The sequence below is a fragment of the Microcebus murinus genome, chromosome 10, assembly GCF_040939455.1.
Source record: "Microcebus murinus isolate Inina chromosome 10, M.murinus_Inina_mat1.0, whole genome shotgun sequence".
NCBI lineage: Eukaryota > Metazoa > Chordata > Mammalia > Primates > Cheirogaleidae > Microcebus > Microcebus murinus.
Window position 1 is genome coordinate 83732154 of NC_134113.1, and position 25521 is coordinate 83757674.

The following is a 25521-nucleotide window of genomic DNA, read 5'->3' on the forward strand; positions in this document are numbered from 1 at the left end:
GATTACCAAGGGCACGAGGGAATGTTTTAGGGTTTATTTGTGGATTTCTCTTTATACTTGTTTTGAATTAATCCAGGTTTTATGTCTAAAGGTTAAAGGTCACTTGGAGGCAAAAGTCTCTTGCAGATGGAAATGGTTGATATCTTTTTTGTGGTAGATGTTACATGGATGGGTATAAATATTTGCTACACAAAAAAATCATTGAACTGTACAAGTACAATGACTGCATCTTATTTTATGTAAATTATAGCCCAATAATAGTTTATTTAATAATTTAAATGGTAAAAAAATTCAGTTTCCCAGGATGCATTCTAGTCTCACTAAATCAGAATCTTGGGCTGCTGATAGGATTCAGGAATTTACATATAAGCAAAACAAAATCCCCAAACAATTCTTTTGATCAGCTAGGCTAAAGAAATGCAGGTAGTTTACGAAATGTGGATAGTCTGACACATTTTAAATGGTATATTCTTTGGGTTTCACTAGACACTCTATGAAGATACTCAGCGAACTCCATCTCGGGCCCATGACTTTCATTGTTCTCTTAGACTCAACATGATCCATGCTGACTTCTGCCTCCAGTACGCACGCCATAGCCTTATTATTGCTCTCAGGTTTCCACTTTACTTCCTTTACATTTTTTTTTTTTTTGAGACAGAGTCTCACTTTGTTGCCTAGGCTAGAGTAAGTGCAGTGGCGTCAGCCTAGCTCACAGCAACCTCAAACTCCTGGGCTCAAGCGATTCTACTGCCTCAGCTTCCCGAGTAGCTGGGATTACAGGCATGAACCACCATGCCCGGCTAAGTTTTTCTATATATATGTTAGTTGGCCAATTAATTTCTATTTATAGTAGAGACAGGGTCTCGCTCTTGCTCAGGCTGGTTTCGAACTCCTGACCTCGAGCAATCCATCTGCCTCGGCCTCCCAGAGTGCTGGGATTATAGGTGTGAGCCACCTCGCCCGGCCCCTTTACATTTTTTATTTCTTTTACTTTTGTAAAAGGAGGGAGAGGGACCACCGATTATGTATCATTTGCACAAAGTTTATCTGCTGATCCTGCTTTCTATTCTCCACAGGAATCTGAGATGAACTGATTATTGTCTCTTTGAAAGCAATCACAGCCCTCTCTTGAGTTTTCCAGAACATTCTGGCCCAGACAGTGTTAAGGATCAACGCCTAGTGTCCTCTTCAGATGAAGACAGTAGATGAGACTATATGTGATATTATTAATTTTTTAGGGCTAGTTTTGATTTTAAAAATGTAACTCTGTAAATTGTCTATTATTAATACAATGTTTGACATTACCTATGAACCAGTCCATCAAACCAACCAACCAAATCACTTGGTACTTAAAGGAGAGCCTGTGTTTCATGTTGCTGTTCCTGAGATTTCCTCAGAGATGATATATTCACAGTATGAAGTTCTACCAGGCCATTGCACACCTAACTTTTTACTAAGCATCCTGACACGTGACTTTTTGGCATGCTGATTGGTCTTCCCTCAAAACTAGGTTCTATAAATGTGAGCTGAGCCTGTTTCTGAAATAATCTCCACCTGGTTTCATCAACTGAACCTTGGTTCAGCAACTGGGGATGTGCTAGAGTTTGTCCTGTTAGAAATATAAGTGAAGGATCCAATCAGACTGAGCCATGGTGGCACCCCGTGGCAGGACCCAATAAGATCACGCCACCTGGCAACCTGGCATCACCTCATTACAAGAACCAATCAGATCACACCTCATTACCCTACGCTTATAAAACCTGACCCAGCTCCCAGCTTGGGGAGACAGATTTGAGCATTTCCTCTTCTTTCCTTGGCAGTCGACTTTGAAATAAAGCTTTTCTTTTCTCAAAAAGGCAAAACAAACAAACAAAATCCACCCCCACCCCCCAAAAAAAGAAATACAAGAGAAATGTAACAGACAGCAAATATGTTTCCAAAATGGCTTACTCATGGTTTTCCCTTTATGCTTAGCTTTGAATTAACCTAGAAAGTTTTATGGCTAAGATTTAGCAGTCACTTGGGGACAGAAGGCACCATCAGGTTGATTTTAACTGTATCTCCTGTTTCAGGTCTAATGGGAACTTTAAAATTTGCTTTCTGTTCTTTATTCTAAAACTAAGACATCATTGCTGGTCAAAAATAAATCTTAGAATGTAGATGTGTTTAAAGAAGATCCAGCATGAACATTATCATGTACATCCAGGTTTTTCTGTTAATGAATAGTATGCATATGTTTCTTTAACAAAATGAGATCCTACAGGACATACTGTTTTTGTTTTTTTTTTGAGACAGTGTCTCGCTTTGTTGCCCAGGCTAGAGTGAGTGCCATGGCGTCAGCCTAGCTCACAGTAACCTCAAACTCCTGGGCTCAAGCAATCCTTCTGCCTCAGCCTCCCAAGTAGCTGGGACTACAGGCATGCGCCACCATGCCCGGCTAATTTTTTCTATATATATTAGTTGGCCAATTAATTTCTTTCTATTTATAGTAGAGACAGGGTCTCGCTCTTGCTCAGGCTGGTTTCGAACTCCTGACCTTGAGCAATCCGCCCGCCTCAGCCTCCCAGAGAGCTAGGATTACAGGCGTGAGCCACCGCGCCCGGCCCATACTGTTTTATAATTTGCCCTTTTCGCTAAATACCTCGAGCAGCTTTTCGTAGATTAACCACACCACAATAATAGACAGCACATAATGGATGTTCTCTGGTTTATGTAACCAATTCCCTAGTGGGTATTTAGTTTGTGGGGTATTTCTTGCAGCTCGGCTCAACACCTACTTCAGCTCTCCCTGCTTTCCTCTATCCTAAAAGCTGGGAAGATAAACACTTGCTTTCCAGACACCTTGAATGTAGGGGTGTCCCTGTCATTTGCTTCTGGCCTGTGAGATGGAGAGATTATAAGAAAAAACACACTCTGGCTTTCTCCTATTCTCTCTCACCACTCAACACACCTCAGCAGCACATCTGGTCACCAAAACGAATGTGGATTTCCCCCCACCGACTCACCAAGCAAATCTCTGGCCGATTCTCCAGCGGACGGCAGCTAGATGTTCTCTGACTCAATTCTGCGGCTGTATACCTGGGGAGTGCCAGTTTCCACGGGCAGAGGGCTCTTGGAAAGTTGGAACTTTCAGCCCCACAAGACTGCTCCCACTTCAGATGCCAGTCACAAGTCCGGGCCACCTGACTCACTGGCTACAGACACCAAGGTTCCCATGACCATCTCCTTGGGTTAGATCGATTTGCTAGGACAGCTCACAGAACTCAGGCAAACACTTACATCGCCAGTTTATTACAAAGAATATTATAAAGGATACAGATGAACAGTCAGATGAAGAGATACCTAGAGCCAGGTATACGGGAAGGGGCAGAGAGCTTCAGCACCCTCTGGGAGCAAGTGACCCTCCAGGAAAATCTGCACATTCAGCTGCCTGGAAGCTCATCTGAACCCTGTCCTCTTGGGATTTTATGGAGGCTTTGTTGCATAGGCATGATGGATTAAATCACTGGCCATTGGCGATCAACTTAACCTTCAGTCCTTCTCCCTTGCTCAGAAGTCCAGGGGTGGGGCTGATAGTTCCAACCCTCTAGCCACAGGGTTGGTTCCCTTGGCAACCAGCCCTGATCAGGAGGCTGTCCAAGAGTCACCAGCCACCAGTCATCATCCACCAGCATACAAAAGATGCTTATCGTCGCTCTGCAGATTCCAAGAATTTTAGGAGCTCTAAGTCAGGGAACCAGATGAAGATATATATTTCACAACATCACAGAGACATAACTGGAGGTAGCAGATAATGCCTCTTCGGCTTCCTGCTCTGCACAGGTGGCAGTGCCTGAGGGACAGTAGTCACTGCTCACAGCTGAGCAGGGAGAGGCCTGGCTCCTTCACAGCATCCAGGAGTTTCCAGCGAAGCCTGGATGCCCACAGTTGGGCTTCTTACTACATGAGATAAATAGACCCTGTATTGAAACCAGATATGAAACAAACTATGAAATGGCTATGGCTACTCACCAGGTTATTTGAGATAAAATCCCAGAAGTAGAATATGCATTTTTTTTTTCTTGAGACAGAGTCTCACTTTGTTGCCCAGGCTAGAATGAGTGTCGTGGCGTCAGCCTAGCTCACAGCAACCTCACACTCCTGGGCGATCCTCCTGCCTCAGCTTCCCGAGTAGCTGGGACTACAGGCATGCGCCACCATGCCCGGCTAATTTTTTCTATATATTTTTAGTTGGCCAATTAATTTCTTTCTATTTTTAGTAGAGACAGGGTCTCACTCTTGCTCAGGCTGATCTCAAGAGATCCTCCCGCCTCGGCCTCCCAGAGTGCTAGGATTACAGGTGTGAGCCACTGCCCCCAACCTAGAATATGCATTTTTAAGGCCTTTGAAAGGTTTTATCCATTTACATTCCCACCACCCCCATATGCATATCGCTTTCCCTACAAACTAACTTTGGGCATTATCATGCTTTTTAATCTTTTGCAGTCTGATGGGTAAAAAAAGGATATCTCATTATTTTAATTTGCATATCTTTGATGACCACAGATATTGAGCATCTGTTCACGTGTTTATCCAATGCTTGGATTTCTTCTTTTGCAAATTTCAAGTTAGGGAACTTTACTAGAAGCAGTTGCTTCCCTGCCTTTGCTGTGGGTGTTTGCAGCTATGGCCGGAAGCCAACGGGGTTGAAATGTTAGCAACTCCACCGTGCCCTGCCGTGTCCCAGTAGGCTGCTACAGGCATCAGCCCTGTCGCAGGCCTGCTCTTTGGCCTGTTTCCAGATGCCCCCACCACCCTCAAAACACTTGGCAAGCGTCTAGGTGAGATATTTTACTTCCTAAAAAAAAAAAAAAAAAAAAGCTGGGGATCCTTCAGCATCTGCTACTTAAACCATATGCCGAACACGTTTCCGGACAGCTTTAGTTGCTACTTCGAATACGGTGGGATGAGTCATTCATTTTATGCTGGGTAGGCCCAGATAGCCTAGTAGGCAGTGAATAGTGATTTTTTTTTTAATTTATTTATTTAATTTATTTATTTTTTTGAGACAGGGTCTCACTTTGTTGCCCAGGCTAGAGTGAGTGCCGTGGCTTCAGCCTAGCTCACAGCAACCTCAAACTCCTGGGCTCAAGTGATCCTCCTGCCTCAGCCTCCCAAGTAGCTGGGACTACAGGCATGCACCACCATGCCCGGCTAATTGTTTGTATATATATTTTTAGTTGGTCAATTAATTTCTTTCTATTTTTAGTAGAGACGGGGTCTCTCTCAGGCTGGTTTCGAACTCCCAACCTCGAGCAATCCGCCCGCCTCGGCCTCCCAGAGTGCTAGGATTACAGGCGTGAGCCACCTCGCCCAGCCTATTTTTTTTAATTTAAAAAAAGATTTAACTTTACTTTCTTCTTTTCTTCTTTTTACTAGATTAGGTTAAGGGATATTGAATAGTGATTTCTTAAAAGCAACACAAATATCTGCACATAAATCACACATTTCAAGTAATATAATTTGGAGAAAATGAATCTTATTCATGGGTGCTACTCTGTTTTTATTATTATTATTATTATTATTATTATTATTATTTTTGAAGCAAAGGAATCCACCAGAGCTACTCTGTTTTGACGTGGAATAATATGTCTCCCTTTATCCAGTTTTAATAATCACCCAGGGCTAAGAAACATAAATTTTGACTGGATATGAGGGCTAGGTCCTAAGTCCAAACACACCCGGGTCCGAGGCAGGGCCTCAGGCTTTTTGCATGTGTGGTTTCTGCTTTTTCAAATCACTGTCCATGAATGACTCACAGCCTAGGGGGCCCCAGAGGGGCCTCCAGCCTCGATGGCATTCTTAGACATCAGGGCCTTCAATTCAAGGAGCAGGCTAGCAACAGCTTGCAAGTGGCAACAGTGAGCAGCACCTTCTTTGGGAAGCTGGGCTGATGTCCTTCACTTGCCCCTCGGATCTCACATCTTTTGCAGGAGGCCAAGCTGTATGGACCCTCTGGGTGGTTCTCACACTCTTGGGGTCTCAGGATTGTCACATGCCTGACAACTCTTTTTTCTTTTCCTTCTTTGCCAACTGTATTGACAACTCTCGAGGACCCTAGATAGCCTGTTTGTGTAGGTCACATCTACTGGTATCTGCTGCAGTAGAAGAGAAGGCTGAGAAATGTTTAAAATATTTACTCATGGCCGGGCACGGTGGCTCACGCCTGTAATCCTAGCACTCTGGGAGGCTGAGGCGGGTGGATTGCTTGAGGTCAGGAGTTTGAAACCAGACTCAGCAAGAGCGAGATCCGGTCTCTACTAAAAATAGAAAGAAATCAATTGGCCAACTAATATATATATGGAAAAAATTAGCCGGGCATGGTGGCACATGCCTGTAGTCCCAGCTACTCAGGAGGCTGAGCCAGAAGGATTGCTTGAGCCCAGGAGTTTGAGGTTTCTGTGAGCTAGGCTAACGTCATGGCACTCACTCTAGCCTGAGCAACAAAGCAAGACTGTGTCTCAAAAAAAAAAAAAACATAAAAAAAAAATTTACTCATTCATCTAAAATAACAATAATAAACTCACTACATGTTAACATAAATAACATACTTTCCAATAAAAGCTGACTATATTTTCCAAAACAAAACTGAGAAGGCAGATACTGCTCTACTTTTGTAACTTTTTTTTTTTTTTTGAGACAGAGTCTTGCTCTGTTGCCTGGGCCAGAGTGCCGTGGCATCAGCCTAGCTCACAGCAACCTCAAACTCCAGGGCTCAAGCAATCCTCCTGCCTCAGCCTCCCGAGTAGCTGGGACTACAGGCATGTACCACCATGCCCAGCTAATTTTTTCTATATATTTTTAGTTGTTCGGCTAATTTCTTTCTATTTATAGTAGAGACGGGGGTCTCGCTCTTGCTCAGGCTGGTTTCAAACTCCTGACCTCGAGCAATCCGCCCGCCTGGCCTGCCAGAGTGGTAAGATTACAGGCGTGAGCCACTGCGCCCGGCCGCTTAGGCTGGTCTTGAACTCCTGAACTCAAGTGATCTCTCCTGCCTCAGCCTCCCAGAGTGCTAGGATTACAGGCGTGAGCCACCGCGCCCGGCCTATAGCTCTCTTTTAATATCTGGGTTAATAAGACAGATTTTCACGTCTGCTTCTGCATTCAGTGTGTTGAGATATCACAGGTTATGTAGCCTTTGGGAAACTCCACTGTTCTGTTGATTATTGAGAGAATGAAAGTGAAAAAGGCAAATAACATCTTAGTATTATTATGAAAATAGTTTTGACTTCACAGGACTTCTTCAAAAGGTCGAGGGAACTCCCAAGACTTCCTGGCCATGCCTCAACAGAACGCCTGTGACCTCTGAATTTTATTAGGTTCAGTCAGTGGGTGCCACAGCAAGAAATTGTGATGAGGGAAGAGTGTCTCATCAGAACTATTTATTCTCCCAGCTCCATCCTTGTAGGGACTGCTGTGTCTCTTGAAAACAGAGTAAAGGTGTCCTTCAAGTGACTTCTATGGACCCCAGTTACTTCTCCCCTCTTCCTTTTGGGCCTAGGGGTAAAAACAGCTCTCCTGTTATCCATTTTCGTGCTTCTACATTCTGCGCACACCTTTGTAAATAAACGGTCCTGAATTTATCCAAATTTTATACCGCCACAAATAAATGAAACAAAAATTCAATAAACACAGCCTTACTGTATACCAGTGGTTCCAAGCGAGCTGGACTCAAAGTGATCCTGCAATGTCAGCATTAGTATTACCTGTGAATTTATTAGAATGCAACTTCTTGGATCCTCCTCCAGACTGATTAAGAAAGTTTAGGGATGGGCCCAGCAAGAGCAATCTGTTTTAACAAGCCCTTTGGTATTTGTTCCTGCCAAAACTCATGTTGAAACTTAATCCCGATGTGGCAATGTTGAAAGGCAGGGCTTTGGAGAGGTGATTGAATCACAACGGCTCTGCTCCCATTAATGGATTAGTCCATTCACGGATTGATGAGTTAATGGATTAATTAATGGATTACTATGGGAGGGGAACTGGAGACTTTATAAGAGGAAGAGAGACCTGAGCTAGCATGTTAGTAGGCCAGTAATGCTCGCTCCCCTGCCTGGGATGCCCTGTGCCTTCTTAGGACTCGGTAGGGTCCCCATCAGTAATAAAGCTCTCACTAGATGTGGCCCCTTGACCTTGGACTTCTCAGCTTCCAGAACTGTTAGAAATGAATTTCTTTTCTTTGTAAATTACCCAGTTTCAGGTATTCTCTTATGAGAAACAGAAAATGAACTAAGACATAGACCAATTTTGTGGAAAAACTTAGGCATGGAGAGGATAAGTACTTTGGTCTAAGGACACAGAGTAAGTGGCAGAGATAGGTTCCAACACAGACAATCTGGTGCCGGCACCCATGCTCCTAACGGGGCACAATGTGCTCCTAACGGGGCACAATGAGGCCCCACAGCAGTAACAAGGGTGTTCTGTGCTGGGCGTGGTGGCTCACACCTGTAATCCTAGCACTCTAGGAGGCCGAGGCTGGAGGATGGCTCCAGGTTAGGAGTTTGAAACCAGCCTGAGCAAGAGCGAGACCCTGTATCTACTAAACATAGAAAGAAATTAATTGGGCAACTAAAAATACATAGAAAAAATTAGCTGGGCACGGTGGCGAATGCCTGTAGTTCCCGCTGCTTGGGGCAGGAGGATGAGGCTGGGGCAGAAGGATCGCTTGAGCCCAGGAGTTTGAGGTTGCTGTGAGCTAGGCTGATGCCAGGGCACTCTAGCAACACAGTGAGACTTTGTTTCAAAAAAAAAAAAAAAAAAAAAAAAGATGTTCTGGAGGGACTCAGCCTTAGTGGCAATAGAGTTGCTGGGGAGTCCCTCCTGCCAAGCCAGGATGATCGCCTAAGCAGTTTCCCACACTCGAGGCTTGGAGTTCCCTCCAGGGAAGAGCTGGGATGAGTCATCCTCATTCAGAGATTAGATAGGCTTTTCTGAACCTAGTGAGTAGAGAGGACCCAAGGGACTCTCCAGTAACCTGGTGAGTCACTGAGCCCAGGGACATAGTTCTGGGGTTCTATCCTACACGTCAGTGTGCTGGCCCAGGCTGGAACTACACGAAATAGTCTTGCTGTTCTTCCTCCGTGCTTTTGACTCACAGCCTTTTAACTCACGTTTTAGGCTGACTTTTTGCTTGAAATTATTTTAAAATTAAATTAAAAATTTTAAATGCAAGGCCGGGCGTGGTGGCTCACGCCTATAACCCTAGCACTCTGGGAGGCCGAGGCGGGCGGATTGCTCCAGGTCAGGAGTTCAAAACAAGCCTGAGCAAGAGTGAGGCCTCGTCTCTACTAAAAATAGAAAGAAATTAATTGGCCAACTAACATATATACAAAAAATTAGCCGGGCATGGTGGTGCATGCCTGTAGTCCCAGCCACTGGGGAGGCTGAGGCACAAGGATCGCTTGAGCCCAGGAGTCTGAGGTTGCTGTGAGCTAGGCTGATGCCACGGCACTCACTCTAGCCTGGGCAACAAAGCGAGACTGTTTCAAAAAACATTTTTAAATGTAAAATACTAAAAGTATCTACTTTTAAAGCAGAAGCTATACATTTTATTTATTTATTTGCTGTATTTCAATAGATTAAGGGGGTACAAGTGTTTTTTTGGAAAGCATACACATTGAAAGATTTATTTCCAGCCTATCAATGAAGGATTTGATCCATTTTTTAGGGACGGTTCTGGGAAAACTCCTTCCAACTTTCTTTTGCATAACAAAAAAATCATTTGTTTCTGCATTAAGTTAATCAATTCCTCATACAGTTGTTAAAAGTTGCTCAGTAGCGAGTTTCTCTGCCATATACTGAACCTATATAAAACCATTTTATGAATAAAAAGTGAAAAATGTGTGTAAATCAATCAACTTACAAATATTTTAGTGGCCAAGTAGCCTGGGACAGTTTTTTTCCAGTTAGTACACAGAAACATTTCAGGGCTACGTGGGCAAGGAGGACTATTTTGGGTTCAGTATCTAGAGAGTTCCTTTCCCGTATGAACTCCTGCCTGAAACAGATCTGCCCCCAGGCCCCTACCACTGTTGCGGCAAGTGTTACAGCGCTTGACAGGGGAAAGAATCCAGCGGCACACGAAGATGGAGAAGAATGTTTACTCCTCTAGCAGGCTCAGGGGACTTCGGACTTCTGACCTAACCCCTTCCTTGTTCTCCTCCTGCTTTTATACCCTTGGTAGGACTCAAAAAGCGTCCAATCAGCAACAAGCTTTAACATCCAATCAGCAACAAGCTTTAACATCCAATCAGCAACAAGCTTTAACATCCAATCAACAACAAGCTTTAATATCCAATCAGCAACAGTGGGAATCAAAAAGTATCCAATCAAGATCGGGCAGCCAGCTCAGCCGGAGGATGGGAGCAGGCAGCCGAGCACCCAGTGTGGGCCTCGACAGTGGGTGTCTACACTGGAGGCCTGGCCCCAGCAGCGCGCATCCACCTGGGCCTCCAGCCTGCCCTGCCCAGAGCCGTCCCTGGAGGATGCTCTGTTTTCCCTGTCACCACCTCAGCTCCTCTCTCCTTGTACATGCACAACTTCCCTCAGTCTTATTTTTACACCTCTGGGTGTAAAATCCTCCAGAGTGGTGAGAAAGTGAATGGCTGAGTAAGAAGACTTCACAGAAATGGACAAAACTACAAATAATTAAAATCAACAAATTAAGCATACCATAATTTGTTGTGACAAAATATGATGGGAGAAGTAAAATGAAAATAAAAGTTCTAAAAAATGAAATGATGTAAAATTTCCTATGAAAAAAGGCTTATTTGCACTTTAAAAAAAATGGATGATAGAGGTTATGAAAACAGTAGATTCTGTTGGATACATTTTCAAAAGCTGATGTAACATTTTAAAATCAGTATTTTACAGTATGCCAGAAATTGCATGCTTTTCAATGTTTCAGTTTATGAAAAACTGTAAATTTTTCAATGTGAAAGTGTACAACGGGGTACACCTAGTTTCAAAAACTACTTTTGAGGCTGGGCATGGTGGCTCATGCCTATAATTGTAGCATTTGTGGAGGCCGAGGTGGGAGGATCACTAGAGGCCAGGAGTTCGAGACCAGCCTCAGCAACATAGTGAGACCCATCTCTATAGAAAAATAAAACAAATTGGCTGGATGTCATCGTGCACACCTGTAGTCCCAGCTACTGAGGAGGCTGAGGCAGGAGGATTTTAGTACACCTTGAGCCCAGGTGTACAAGGTTACAGTGAGCTATGATGATGCCACTGTACTATAGCCTGGGCAAAAGAGTGAGACTCTGTCTCAAAAAACAAAACATAAAAAAACCACTTTTGAGGCCGGGCGTGGTGGCTCACACCTGTGATCCTAGCACTCTGGGAGGTCGAGGTGGGCGGATCGTTTGAGCTCAGTAGTTCGGAGACCAGCCTGAGCAAGAGCGAGACCCCATCTCTACTAAAAATAGAAAGAAATTAATGGGCCAACAAAAAATACATAGAAAAAGTTAGCCGGGCATGGTGGCGCATGCCTGTAGTCCCAGCTACTTGGGAGGGTGAGGCAGAAGGATTGCTTGAGCCCAGGAGTTTGAGGTTGCTGTGAGCTAAGCTGACGACACAACACCCTAGCCCGGGCAACAGAGTGAGACTCTGTCCCCCCCCCCCACCAAAAAAAAACCACTTTTGAGGGTATGCATGCAAAAAAGTTTAAAGATCACTTGTTTATAGTTATCTGTTTAATGTTTGACCACCATAGCACTATGACTGTCAACGTTCTGGAAACTGGGGGCAGGTGAGGGTGGGGACTTGGATATGACTGAGCAACCAACACCACAGGAAGCTTCCGTGGCCTGGGAGGTGGCACCCCGAGGCAATGACCCCACCTGAGATAAACCCCCTGCCAGCCTGTCTGCACTCCCTACCGTGAGACTCCACACTTCCTGGGCTTTCCGTGCAGCTCTCTGACAAAAAGCAGGAGCTGGGTATGATGAGCACTAGGTAAGATGGAAAGTACTGATCTAATTCAAATTTTTGAAGAACTAGTATTCCTTTTACTATATCCTGTCACAAGTACCTCTGCTGACTCACTGTTTGTACATACGTGATTTTCATCTAGCTTTCTGAAACGTTTACAAGAATCACAGCTACTTCCTGCTTTATCCAAACTCCCTAGGCCGCCAGGGATGTCAGAAAAGAACATTTGTCTTTCTTGGAATAGCTACAAAATGCTGTGCTTAAGAAAACCAAAGTAAGACACACATATACATACACAACAAAACCCCCACAAAACCCGAAGTATAATAGCAACTCCTCCCTAACACACTGACAAAGATCTGTAACAATCATCATATCGTATCTAAAGGGAAATATCTGTTGACTATTTCTTTTGGCAAGACTTTCCTGTGACATCGTTAGAGGAAGGTATTATGTGTAAACATGTTTATGTGGATGCAGAGAGCTGATCACTGTCCTTCCATTTTAAGCTCTGTTTTCTTTTACTTCCTACGATATAGACTGTATCTATTTGCAATTCATATTGTGTGTTTGTTTTCTGTGAGCAGAAAAATTTTTATACATCTGCATTTTGAATTAAATCTAAATCCTCTTTCATATAGCATGGGGGGGGAAAAAGACTTACTAGTGCCAATTTAGTTTCAGCCATTTTACATAGGAATCCAAAAGCATCAGGTTTCCTTGTACTCTGGGAACAATATATAGCATGAACAAAAGGTTATAGAGGGAACAAAATGTAATTGATTCTGAAGAGCGTGAACATCTGCAAAGAATGTATTGTAAGAGAAAATGATCTCTGAGGGTCCTGCTTATGATGAAACGGTTTCTTGTTACTCATGTAAGAGAAACGGCCCTCTCTGCCTTACACACCCTTCTCAAACTCCAATCCCTAAGCAGAATGGGACTGTAGATGTTTGAAATTACTTTCTGAAACATGCAAACAAATAGAAATACAGTAGAAGACTTCAGAAAACCAAATTCTACCAGCGGTGATGAGCTAGAGAACTTAAGAGAAAAAGTCAGAAAAACTATACTCCGATCAAAATTCTGCCATTAATTGTGGCCAAGTCAATTTAACTCTCTGAGCCTTAAGTTCCTCAACTTTGACATGGGAGGGTTGGACAGACAAGGGTCTTTTATGATACTGTCTAGGATTATAAGATTAACAGACTACTTTTTCTTCTAGAAGTCTCTTGAGTCTCAAGACTTTCCCTTTGAGATGGAAAGAACAAAAATTCTAACACAACCGATTTAAGAACATCAACATTTATTTAACATGATAAAAAAGAAATGAGATATGAACATTTGCATTTAAACAATAGTAAGTAGCCTTTAATACATTACATGTGCTCATTGTATAATATATACACAATGAACATAATTACATTTATACACAAACTAAGTACTGGGTTTAAAAACCTGCTTATTGCTGTACACATCTATTCCAATGAAGTATAAGCCCAGTACTTCAAAATACCTACACTTTTAATTGTTTTTAAGAAAAGATAAGCGATAACATTTGTTTTGAAGCTGACAAGAGTGTGGCAGTAACTGCTGACGTTGCAATCTGACTCTGAGAAAGAATTATAGCAGAAAACAGGACATACTTCAATTAGCAATAAAATGGCACATTTTAAATATATATATATATAAAATTTTTTACAAATCAAGTGTGAAACAAAGCACTGCAGAAGCCAAAATGGGAGGGGGAAAAAATAAAGGAAAACAAGCTTCATTGGAAATAATAACTAACTTTTATGTACTGAAAAGCAGAAAGAAATAGAAATTCACTTAGACTTAAGGAATATCAAAATCTGGAAATCAGCAACTAAGTAAGCTGTGGCTATAGACTGCACATTAAAAAGCACCTTTACTTATGTGCTCTGAAATCATAGCAGCAAGCTGGTGTCAGAATAATAACCTTGAGATTACGGAGTGTACATATGGGCCATTAAAGCTGTTTTGGAATAAACATTTTCCAGAAGTGATAAAATGATGCTCTGTGGCCAAAAGCATCAGAACTATGAATTTCATAGATTTAAAATATACTGTACAATATCTTCTTACATTGCCGAAGGTCCGCGTCTTTAGCTTTGAAGGGTTTCAACAGAAGTCAGTATAGCTGAAAAATAAGAAAGGGAAGATTACTCTGAGACCTGTGAAGTTAATGAATTACCATTTCCCAAAGCAACTGAAGGTGACACTCCATAACAACAGAACTGACAAGCATGGCCATGAAAATCCTGAAACATAATACAATCAAAGAACATTTTCCCTTCATTTCCATAAGCTTAATGCACAAAGCAAAGAAGCACAATGCAATTAAATAGCAATTCAGAATCAAAAATGGACCCAAACTTGTGGCTGAATCCAAAAAATCAACAAATGAATGAAGATTTGCATAACTTCACTAAAATCTGTGATAATATATTGAGCTGCTTACATACCCCTGTCATTTGTAAAGCTTCCCTAAGTCCTGACAAAACTACTCATACAGAAAGATGACATATGCACAACGGGAATATGTAAAATAATACAAGTTTGTGTGCCACTAGTTGTTTGTGGTGGCTGTAGGCAATCAGGCTGGAAAATACCTGACAAGGACTGTACCTCGTTACACTGTGCAGTGCTACTGGCTCTTAGAATTATAAATAAAACAGACAAATAAAAAATCCAATAATAACTAAGGAACCTGGAAATGCATAATACTTGAGTTTTAACTCTGAACATCCTTCAGTACCAGAGTGGTCTGTGTACAATGAGTCATAACCAGTTTATTGAACCAAAAAATAACATGAATGGCTCTTAATGTACCCTTCTCCACCAATTTAGACAGAGGCCATCTATCAACTCTGCACAAGAGAAATCAAATTGAGTGTAATGTTTATTTTTCCTACGTCTGGTGTTATTTCTGTCACCCGTAGCAACTGTCACTCCTGAACATACAGAGTTAAGAGTTTAAACCCATGTGCATCAGAGGCAAGACACGAGGAAGACTGTAACAATCAGGTCCTATGTAACTCCACAGCGGTACCTCAGTCCTGCACAGTCGCCAGCTGACAAAAACAAAAGCCTCTTCTAGGTTCCAGTTAGAAACAAACTCAAATAAAAGTTACAAATATGACAAGACAACATAAATCTTTCTGGCTTAAAAAAAAAAAAAAGGATACAGATTTATAGCTGCCACAAAAGGGTGTGAAAGGAAGTAGACTCTAGAACTTAGTATTTGTACACATTTATTTTGAGGACCTAAAAGTCAAAGGTTTTTTTTTTTTTGAGACAGGATCTTGCTCTGTTGCACTGGCTAGAGTGCAGTGGTGTCATCATAGCTCACTGAAACCTCAAACTACTAAGCTCAAGTGTCTCTATGTGTTTTTGCTGCTTATAATTGTTTAACAGAAATTGGTGGTAATCTCAAAGTACCAAAAATTACTTGATATGGTAGATACTGTAAGAAAAAAACACAGAAAAAGACATACAATTGTCACTCTGTACCTCGTAGCTTATTTATTTATTTCTTTTTTGGAGACAGGGAAGGTCTTACTTTGGTTGCCCAGATTGGAGTGCAGTGGCACAATCATAGTTTACTGTAATCTCAAACTCCTGAGCTCAAGCAATCCTCCCACCTCAGCCTTTCAACTAGCTGGGACTACAGCCTGTGCCATTGCCCTCATAGCTTTTATAAAGAGTCAAAAGAGAAAAAAAGAAAAAAAATGTATATCTATAAGTACAAAATCATTGGTAAAAATTAGTGATTGTCTATAAAGTTTATGTATTTATTTATTTTGAGAGAGTCTCACTCTGTTGCCCTTGGTAGAGTGCAGTGGTGTCATCATAGCTCACTGCAACCCCAAACTCTTGGACTAAAGCAAAGTTCCTGTCTCAGCCTCCTAAGTAGCTGGGACTACAGACATGTACCATCACAGCTGGCTAAATTTTTCTTTTTGTAGAGACAGGGTCTCGCTCTTGCTCAAGGCATGCCTCAAAATCTTTTTTTTTTTTTTTTTGTGAGTCTCACTCTCTTGCCTGGGCTAGAGTGCCATGGCGTCAGTCTAGCTCACAGCAACCTCAAACTCCTGGGCTCAAGCAATCCTCCTGCCTCAGCCTCCCAGGTAGCTGGGACTACAGGCATGTGCCACCATGCCTGGCTAATTTTTTCTATATATATATATATATTAGTTGGCCAATTGATTTCTATTTATAGAGATGGGGATCTCGATCTTGCTCAGGCTGGTCTTGAACTCCTGGGCCTTCCAGAGTGCTAGGATTACAGGTGTGAGCCACCATGCCTGGTCCTATAAAGTTTACTTTTATTTTTAATGATGGGGGTCCGGCTATGTTGCCCAGGCTTGAGTGTAGTGGCACTATGATAGCTCACTGCAGCCCCAAAGTTCTGGGCTCAAGTGATCCTTCCACCACAGCCTCCTGAATATATGCCACCATTTCAGGCTTGTCTATAAAGTTTAAAAGTAAAAACATAGGAAATTATTCTCAGTTCTAAATCCGTGATTTAAGGAACATTGTTCAAGAAAGGCTTCCTGCTTCTCTCTGTTCCCTCTGTGGCTTTTTAAAATGAACGGCTACTCCCTGACTTCAAAAAATTCAATTATTTAGAAATAATTTCTAATAGATCTTAAAGACTTCAACAGTCCATCAAGCTGGCTATACCATAAACCCTTCTTTGTCCTTTGCAAAAATTAACAAATTCCCAATGAGGTAGACATGTCACACTAACTGTAAAAAACATTACACAATCAACATGTAATGACTTAACCAGAATTCTCAGACCCCACTATGGCAATTAAGTAGAAGCACAGCTGCAGAACACTGTGAGGCTTGTCTTGGCACAGGCCATACCCTCCAAGTCTTCCTTGAGCCACCGTTTTTAATGGATGATGAAATAAAAGACAGACAGAATGCTGTCACGTAGCAAATCACTGGAAGGGCCAACGCTGGAAATCTGAGTTACGGCCCATGCTTCCAAGACATGCCCCGCTCGTTCTGCCAACTTTCCTTATGCACGGTCCAGAATCAACCCCAGTTTTGATTCGCTACACGAACGGATGAATAAGATTCAAGTAAAAAGCTCCAACGGTAAAGCACAAATGCAAAGGGAAATGACGTACTTCTTCCGAGACTACACACACATGAAATGTGATCCTTCTGTGAGCTGCGGCTGGGTGGATGGAACTGGTGATGCCGAGGACTCAGGAGACGGGGAGAGACTTTTCGCTAAAACACACCAAGAAAATGTGAGAAGATAAAAATCTTGAAAACACATCTGGAGAAGTAAATCCTGATCCTGGGATCCCACAACAGTGAGAACACGCACTGGGAAGAAAGTGATAGCTGTGCTTGGTTCTGCTGTGATTCTCTAATCTGGTATCTGACTGTTCAGTATGAGATGTCTTCTGAACACTATTTAAAAATTCTTTTCTTTTGTTTGCTTTGAGGTTAATTTTCAGGTGTTCATCAGTGGGTTCTGTTGGATCTTTTCTAGTCCCATGCAGTTTAACATACAGATGACTTACATGTTGTAGGTTTGATGCTACCACACCATTTTGTACAATAATCAAAAGTAGCCAGTGACAATTAAAAAAAAAAAAAAAAAGAACTCCTCTGCATGACACAGTGCTTAGTATTTGTTATAAGGAAACATGGCTGATCATATAAATTTGCATGTTTTATGTATATAAGACACAGGAACTGGCTTGTCCAGAACCCCACGCTCTTCCACCAAAGAACTGTCCTGAATAATTGGATCTCAATGTTCTTACCTGTCTGCAAGGGCAGGAGTTGGGCGGGGGCGGGGGTGGGGTTACTAGGAATGTTTTTTCCTTATTGACTGCAAGAAGCAAAGCTGATAACCTGCACTAACAGTGTGATCCCCCCAGCCCTACCTCCAAAAGAAAAGAAAAAGAAAGAAGAGAAGAGAAAAGAAAACAAAAGAAAAGAAAAAAAGAAGGAAGGAAAGAAGAAAAGTATCTGTGAGGGGTTTGAAAAAATATGAGAGAATAGCACAGAATTTATTTTTTAGTAGGCTATAAAAAAGGATTTTCTACTATTAAAGAAGCAGCCAGATTTGCATTATAGTAGGGGCTGGAATACACACATCTATTCTATACTTTAGATATTAAATCCTCAACAGCTCCCAAAGTGGTAGGTTTGTGAATATTCTGGAAATCTAGCCCTGGAAACGGATAAAATTTCCCCAGTACTAATCTTACTAGACAAAGTGCTCTGTATGTTTTACAATTAAAAGCAAAAACCCAAACCCAACCAATGAGCTGATACCCGCGCCAGAGTAGACCCTGTGGCAGGGCTGCCCTTTCCTCCCCTGTCCAGCTGCTTCCCCCGAAGGTGCACATGGAAAGGCAAAAATTGACACATCTGTAGTCAAGGGACTTAAGTGGCTCCAATGTTAGAATTCCCACATGGAAAATAAGTTTAGAAGTTCAGAGGAAGCACCAGTGAGAAAAATTTGAAATATGTAATATCTACCTGCCATTGTTTGACTTCCTCTAGAAACCTCAGGAGTTGATTCATAAGAAGTAACAGTTTCTTCCTGTTCAGGAATACTGTCCTTTATATTTTCTTCAAGGTGGCCTTCTGGTTTATGATTTGTGATCTGTGCCTCCTCTTGAGGGCTAATGAAAATAGATTGATATTGAAACTGTTATTACAGAATGGAATGTAATTAATTTTTGCTTCTAATTTTTTGTTAAAAAATTTATCTTTAGGCCGGGCGAGGTGGCTCACACCTGTAATCCTAATACTTTGGGAGGCCGAGGCGGGAGGATCACTCGAGGTCAGGAGTTTGAAACCGGCCTGAGCAAGAGCGAGACCCCGTCTCTACTATAAATAGAAAGAAATTAATTGGCCAACTAATATATATAGAAAAGATTAGCCGGGCATGGTGGTGCATGCCTGTAGTCCCAGCTACTCGGGAGGCTGAGGCAGGAGGATCGCTTGAGCCCAGGAGTTTGAGGTTGCTGTGAGCTAGGCTGACGACACGGCACTCACTCTAGCCTGGGCAACAAAGTGAGACTCTGTCTCAAAAAAATATATATATATATGTATATATAAAAAATTTATCTTTGTTTTTTTCTCTCTCTTTTTTAAAGGTCATGGCTGCTTCAGATTGTTTTTTTTTTTTTTTTTTTTTTTTTGAGATGGGATCTGCCTGTGTCGCTCAGGCTGGTCTTGAACTCCTGGGCTCAAGCGATCGTATTGCCTTAGCCTCCGTGTAGCTGGGACTACAGCCACTCGCCACCACGCCTGGCTCTTTAACCACACAGAAAAGATACCATCATGTGTATTTAACAACTGCTAACATTTTGCTTGCAATTAATCTCTTTTCTTCTTTTTGCACCATCTTATGAAAATTTCAAACAAAAAAATTAGAGCAAATAATAAATCTGTACACCCAGATTCAATAACTACCTACACTTTGTTAGCCTTCCTTCATCTAAACCCCTAATCCTACTCCTTAATCTATATAAAGACTCCCATCTCCAGACATGAGATGGGAGTCTTCCTATGTTGCCCAGGCTGATCTTGAACTTCTGGGCTGAAGCGATCCTCCTGCCTCAGCCTCCTCTGAGTAGGTGAAACTACAGAGGTGTGCCATCGCACCTGGCTCCGGTATGTATTTTTACTACTTTAATGCCACCAGATATTCGGTCAGTATTTGAATTTTCCTCACTGTCTCATAATGTCATTTTAGAATTGTCTGAATCAGGATCCAAACAAGGTCCACCCACATATTACCTGACAAGTCTCTTAAAGTCAGCTTTAACCTAAAACAAACTGCCCTACATCCCTTTTATTTTGTACCATTTTTATATTAGAAAGAACCTGGTTTATCTGGTCTATAGTTTACCACATTCTGGATGTTGATGATTGTGACCTCATATTTGTTATAAAGTGATACGATTTTGAGGCTCATTCAGATTTAGGTTTTGGGGCAAGCAAGGAATACTTCATTAGGTGGGTGTCACGCACTATTGCATTAACAGATTGTTTCTTTCCGTCATGTTAAAAAATGATCGGGAAGTTCAGGGGTTATAAGCTTGACTCATTCGTTATAAAGTTCCCTGTCAGATTTTCACCTAACAGCTTTAGTGGCTACTGAGGAATATTGTTCAAATCTGTATTTCATTAGGATTGGCAAAGCAATGGCACTCTAAGTCTCTCACACTGGAAATTCTAAAAAAGAAAATAGTTACCTCCAACCATTTGGTTAGAGTTGGTTTGGGAAAAGCAAGACAAATATTTGATTCTTTCCCTTTAGGTGCCAGGTTTTGCAATTAAAGTTGGTTTCTTCCTCATCAAATTCTTCATTAAAAAAATATAACAATATAATAAATTGAAAAAAAAAGTCTATTCCCTAGCATCTTTTAAAGTGGCCAACAAAATTAGTTTTTGTTGTTGTATCATGACTGCAATGATTTTTAATATACTGGATGTGTTTTTTTTTGTTTTGTTTTTTTTTTTGAGACAGAGTCTCACTCTGTTGCCCAGGCTAGAGTGAGTACCATGGCATCAGCCTAGCTCACAGCAACCTCAAACTCCTGGGCTCAAGCGATCCTCCTGCCTCAGCCTCCCGAGTAGCTGGGACTACAGGCATGTGCCGCCATGTGCAGCTAATTTTTTCTATATATATTAGTTGGCCAATTAATTTCTTTCTATTTATTATAGAGACAGGGTCTCACTCTCGCTCAGGTTGGTTTTGAACTCCTGACCTTGAGCAATCCACCCGCCTCGGCCTCCCAGAGAGCTAGGATTACAGGCGTGAGCCACCGCGCCCAGCCTGAATGTGTTTTAAAGTATGCCTATTAATATAAAAGTTCAGCAGAGAGTTTTCTTACCAGACATTTCAAATTTAATCTTGTTATTCAAGATTAAATAAAGGCATTCCTAGTCATATTAAATCATAGCATTTCTCTTTTCTGGCATAGGTAATTTATTTATTCAGGGTGAAATTGAGGATCTATGTTTCAAAAGGCTGGATAAGAAATACAGCCAAAACATAAAAACCAATCACCGTACTTTTATGGAATCTCATCAGGCAATGTAGACTTATGATCAATGTGTATTACTACACAGCTGTCCCTCGGTATCTGTGGAAGATAGGTTTCAAGACTTCCCATGGATTATAAAATCTGCAGATGCTCAAGGCCCCTTGGTAAAATGGTACGGTGCACCTGGCCTTCCACATTCTTGGACGTGGAACCGCAGATGCCTAGCCCTGGACACAGAGGCAATGCTGAGGTGTTCACTAAGCTACAGCTTCTGTGCCTTTTGGCATTTTTTAAAAAAGGTATCATTTACTGAATACTAACCACAGTGTTAAGTGCCATACATGCATGTTCTTATTTAATCCTTATAACACATTTGTGAGGTAGATACTATCATTATTCCCATTTTTGTAAGTGAGGGAGCTGCAGTTTCGAAAGATGACGTAACTTGCTCAAGATCCCATAGCTCCTAAGTAACTAAGCTGGGACTGGAATCCACTACTTTTTGACTCTGACGGTCACCATTTTTAAGCAGTTATACAGTTTTGTGAGTGATTCCTTTGTTTTTCTTAAATACTACCTGTGTGCAACATCCTCAGGCATTTGCTCTTTGTCTCCTTCTTTATCCATCGCTTCCTCGGAGCTCACTCCATTTGGCTCGGGTTTGAAAACTGGTTCGTAAAAAGCACTTTCAGTTTCTTTACCCTATAGGATAGAAAGAAAAATTTTCTTTTTCAAAGAATGCTTACCACATTTATTAGTAAATCTAAAGTGATTCAAAAATAAAGTTTATTAAAAACATTATACTCCGTCAAATATTAAATGACGATAAATTTAGATGCAAGTATACTAAAAATATTAACATTCTTTACCACTAGGGTGCAAAAAATTATCTGTCCACAGAGAGGATGCACATTGCTAACACGTAGCTGTCGGGACAGAAGATTCCTTAACTGGGTTAACAGTAATTTATTCCAGCCTTGACTGATCATGTTTTACATTTTCAATTAATACATTATTTTGATGTGGCTGAAGACACCAATCAAATTAAAAGAAACCTATCATTTCATTTAGATCTATGGCCTCTGTGACCGCAAGAAACATCTTATTTTCAACCTTACCACTAGATCTTAAATATCTGTCCTAAAATAATCTCTCTACCTCTTTGCTGAAATCTGTATTTTGGGGTTCAGCTTCTTTTAGTCGAACACTTTCTGCTGCAGGAGTTTCATGGTTTGGCTTGACATCATTTTCTCTAACGACAGTGTCCAGCTCCTTAATGTTATCATCCCTCCTCCGAGTCTGCCCAAAAAAATACGTAGCATTTTTAGATTTATACTGTGCATGCATGTATATTTTATAGATAAAAAAGCTAGCTCTCCACTCACAGTCTTCTCATGAAATTCAACAAAGGAAATATGTGTGTGTGTGTATATATACATATATATATATTTTTTTACACATTTTTCTCATCTTTTAAAAAAATCATCTATTTTGTAATTTGCAGAATGTGTCATTATTCAACTGTTGCTTTGTTTAATTTCCATTAGCAATGACTGCTCTTGATTGGACAGAAGAGGGATGTGTATTAGGCCAGGGAAACACTTTCAGCTGATGCATCCAGTTTAGCCATCATAGACAGACTCTAAGAAACTACTAGGTGACAACTGTCTACTAGCAGTGACAGACCAAACAGAAGCTACTGAAAAGGTTGGGCAGACTGCTGTAAGATGAGGGCAACGAACACACACAAAGAAACAGCATGTGCCGGGCGCACGGTGGCTCACGTCTGTAATCCTAGCACTCTGGGAGGCTGAGCCAGGCGGATCGCTCAACGCCAAGAGTTCGAAACCAGCCTGGGCAAGAGCGAGACCTGGTTTCTACTAAAAATAGAAAGAAATTAATTGGCCAACTAAAAACATATATATATAAAAATAAGCCGGGCATGGTGGCACATGCCTGTAGTCCCAGCTACTCGGGAGGCTGAGGCAGAAGGATCGCTTGAGCCCAGGAGTTTGAGGTTGCTGTGAGCTAGGCTGACGCCATGGCACTCTAGCCCTGGCAACAGAGCGAGACTCTGTCTCAAAAGGAAAAAAAAAAAAAAAATTAAAAAAAAAGAAAGAAAACATGATCATCACTTTATAAGGCTGAACTTGAGATGTGATGGATAGCAGACTGGAAACTTACTTAGAAGCTCTCTCCTGCTACAATTTAGGTCATGTTAAATTAGGGCACATTTTATTGGGAGGGGAATTGGGGACTATCTTGGTACTCTGTATGACATTTTACATTTGTTGAAAATATTAAATACTTTTATTTTCTCAGTGTCTCTGAGTAGGAGAGAGAGCAGCTTGTATTATCACCTGACAGGAGAAGAGATTAAGTCTGCAACTGGTGAAAAGGCATCTGACACGTACTTCAGCTCTGGCCTCTTGAGCCCAGGATTATTTCCATTTTATTTAGCTGTCTTAGCTTATTATGATAAGAATTAAATAACACAAAATAACTCTCCATATTGCAGGCCTTGTAAGAACCCATCAGGCATGTATATCAACTCCACGATTCTGAAATTCATGCGGTATTAGATTTACACACAGGAACAGTCAAAAGCAACTGATATACCTGACTAGCCCTGAATGGAGTCTCCCTTAGATTTGAAGGACTTTGTAAGGGTGACTGGTCTGAAGCACCAATGACATTTAATCCTTTTTTCTTTTCCCTCAGGCATGCCTGCTGATGTCTCCTGATTCTCTCCATCTGCTCTTCCACCGTCATCCTAGGTCGAGCACTTTCAGCCAAACAGAGCTGTTCCACCGCGCTTCTTGGTCTTTCCTTCAAATCAAAGATAAACACATGAACACATAAATGTAGATCAGCTTGTGAAAAGTAGGGGGGAATAAAAAGTGTGACAGAGTGGAGGTTCTGAATGTGACACACCAGAAAGGCAAATCAAATGAAGTTATTTTATTCCTAACTGGGAACTGGTGTTGCAGGATCAAGGATGGAAAGACAGAGAAAGGGAGATGACATATATGTAAGGGAGGAAAGAGAGAAAAGGAACACAGAGAAGGAATTTTCTTGGATTAAAAAAAAAAACCCAAAAGGGTACAGTCGCTCTGGTTTAAGCCTACCCCATGGTCCTTAAACAGGAAACTGCATGAAACTCAAACTAGGAGATCTGTTGAGATTTTTTTTGCCAAGAATAAAAAAGAAAAAAAAAAAAAGAATAGAAAAAAACCCCCAAAAAACTAGGAGAAAAGGGGGAATCATAGTATGTAAATATGAGAGATTTCTTTCTTTCTTTTTTTTTTTTTTTAAGACAGAGTCTCACTCTGTTGCCTGAGCTAGAGTGCTGTGGCATCAGCCTAGTTCACAGCAACCTCAAACTCCTGGACTCTAGCGATTCTCCTGCCTCAGCCTCCCAAGTAGCTGGGACTACAGGCATGTGCCACCATGCCCCGCTAATTTTTTCTCTCTCTATATATTAGTTGGCCAATTAATTTCTGTCAATTTATAGTAGAGACGGGGTCTCGCTCTTGCTTAGGCTGGTTTCGAACTTCTGACCTCAAGGAATCCGCCCGCCTCAGCCTCCCAGAGTGCTAGGATTACAGGCGTGAGCCACCGCTGTTGAGATTTTTTTGCCAAGAATAAAAAAGAAAAAAAAAATGAATAGAAAAAAAAAAAAAAAACCTGGGAGAAAAGGGGGAAATCGCAGTATGTAAATATGAGGGAGATTTCTTTTATTCTTTTTGTTTTTATTTTTTTGGAGATGGAGTATTGCTCTGTTGCTAGACTCCAGGCTGGAGTGCAATGGTGTCATCATAACTCACTGCAGCCTCAAACTTGTGAGCTCAAGCAATCCTCTTGTCCCAGCTTCCTGAGTACCTGGGACCACAGGTCTACACCACCATGCCTGGCTAATTTTTCTATTTTTTGTAGAGACAGGGGTCTCACTTCTGCTCAGGCTGGTCTCAAACTTCTGAGTAAAAGTGATCTGCCCGCCTGGCCTCCCAGAGTGCTAGGATTACAGGTGTGAGCCACTGTGCCCAGCCCACAGATTTATTTTATTTTAATGAAAATGTAGCATTAAAATATTTAAATCACACATCTGCTGTGAAAAGACTGTAAAAAAACCCCAGATATTTTATGAGTAATAAAGTTATGAAAATATTTGTTTTCTATGAATCAGATTGTCATTTGATAACTTTTATATATGTGTATATATGTATACCCATATTTATATGTATAGCTGACCCTTTAACAATACAGTTTTTTGGCTGGGGGCAGTGGCTCATACCTGTAATCCTAGCACTCTGGGAGGCCAGGCAGGAGGATGGCTTGAGGTTAGGAGTTTGAGACCAGCCTGAGCAAGAGTCAGACGCCGTCTCTACTAAAAATAGAAAGAAATTAGCTGGACAACTAAAAATATAGAAAAAAATTAGCCAGGCATGGTGGCGTATGCCTGTAGTCCCAGCTACTTGGGAGGCTG

At 41.5% G+C, this 25521-nt stretch overlaps 1 protein-coding gene across 15 annotated transcripts in view; it reads right to left on the reverse strand.

Annotated features, from left to right (window-relative positions):
- Nucleotides 1-13266: 13266 nt before the first annotated feature.
- Nucleotides 13267-25521, reverse strand: part of PLEKHA5 (pleckstrin homology domain containing A5) — a 246680-nt gene continuing 234425 nt past the window's right edge. For 11 of the 15 annotated variants that reach the window (XM_076007616.1, XM_076007617.1, XM_076007619.1 and 8 more), the window contains 6 exons: nt 23655-23864; nt 22194-22334; nt 21613-21737; nt 18514-18659; nt 17139-17244; nt 13267-14134 (listed from right to left, as the gene is read on the reverse strand). In XM_076007616.1, the coding sequence (XP_075863731.1) occupies nt 17150-17244; nt 18514-18659; nt 21613-21737; nt 22194-22334; nt 23655-23864 (717 nt within the window). In that variant the 3' untranslated portion in view covers nt 13267-14134; nt 17139-17149. The remainder of the gene's footprint in view (nt 14135-17138; nt 17245-18513; nt 18660-21612; nt 21738-22193; nt 22335-23654; nt 23865-25521) is intronic. The other 4 variants (XM_076007618.1, XM_076007621.1, XM_076007622.1 and 1 more) reach the window with 1 other exon arrangement.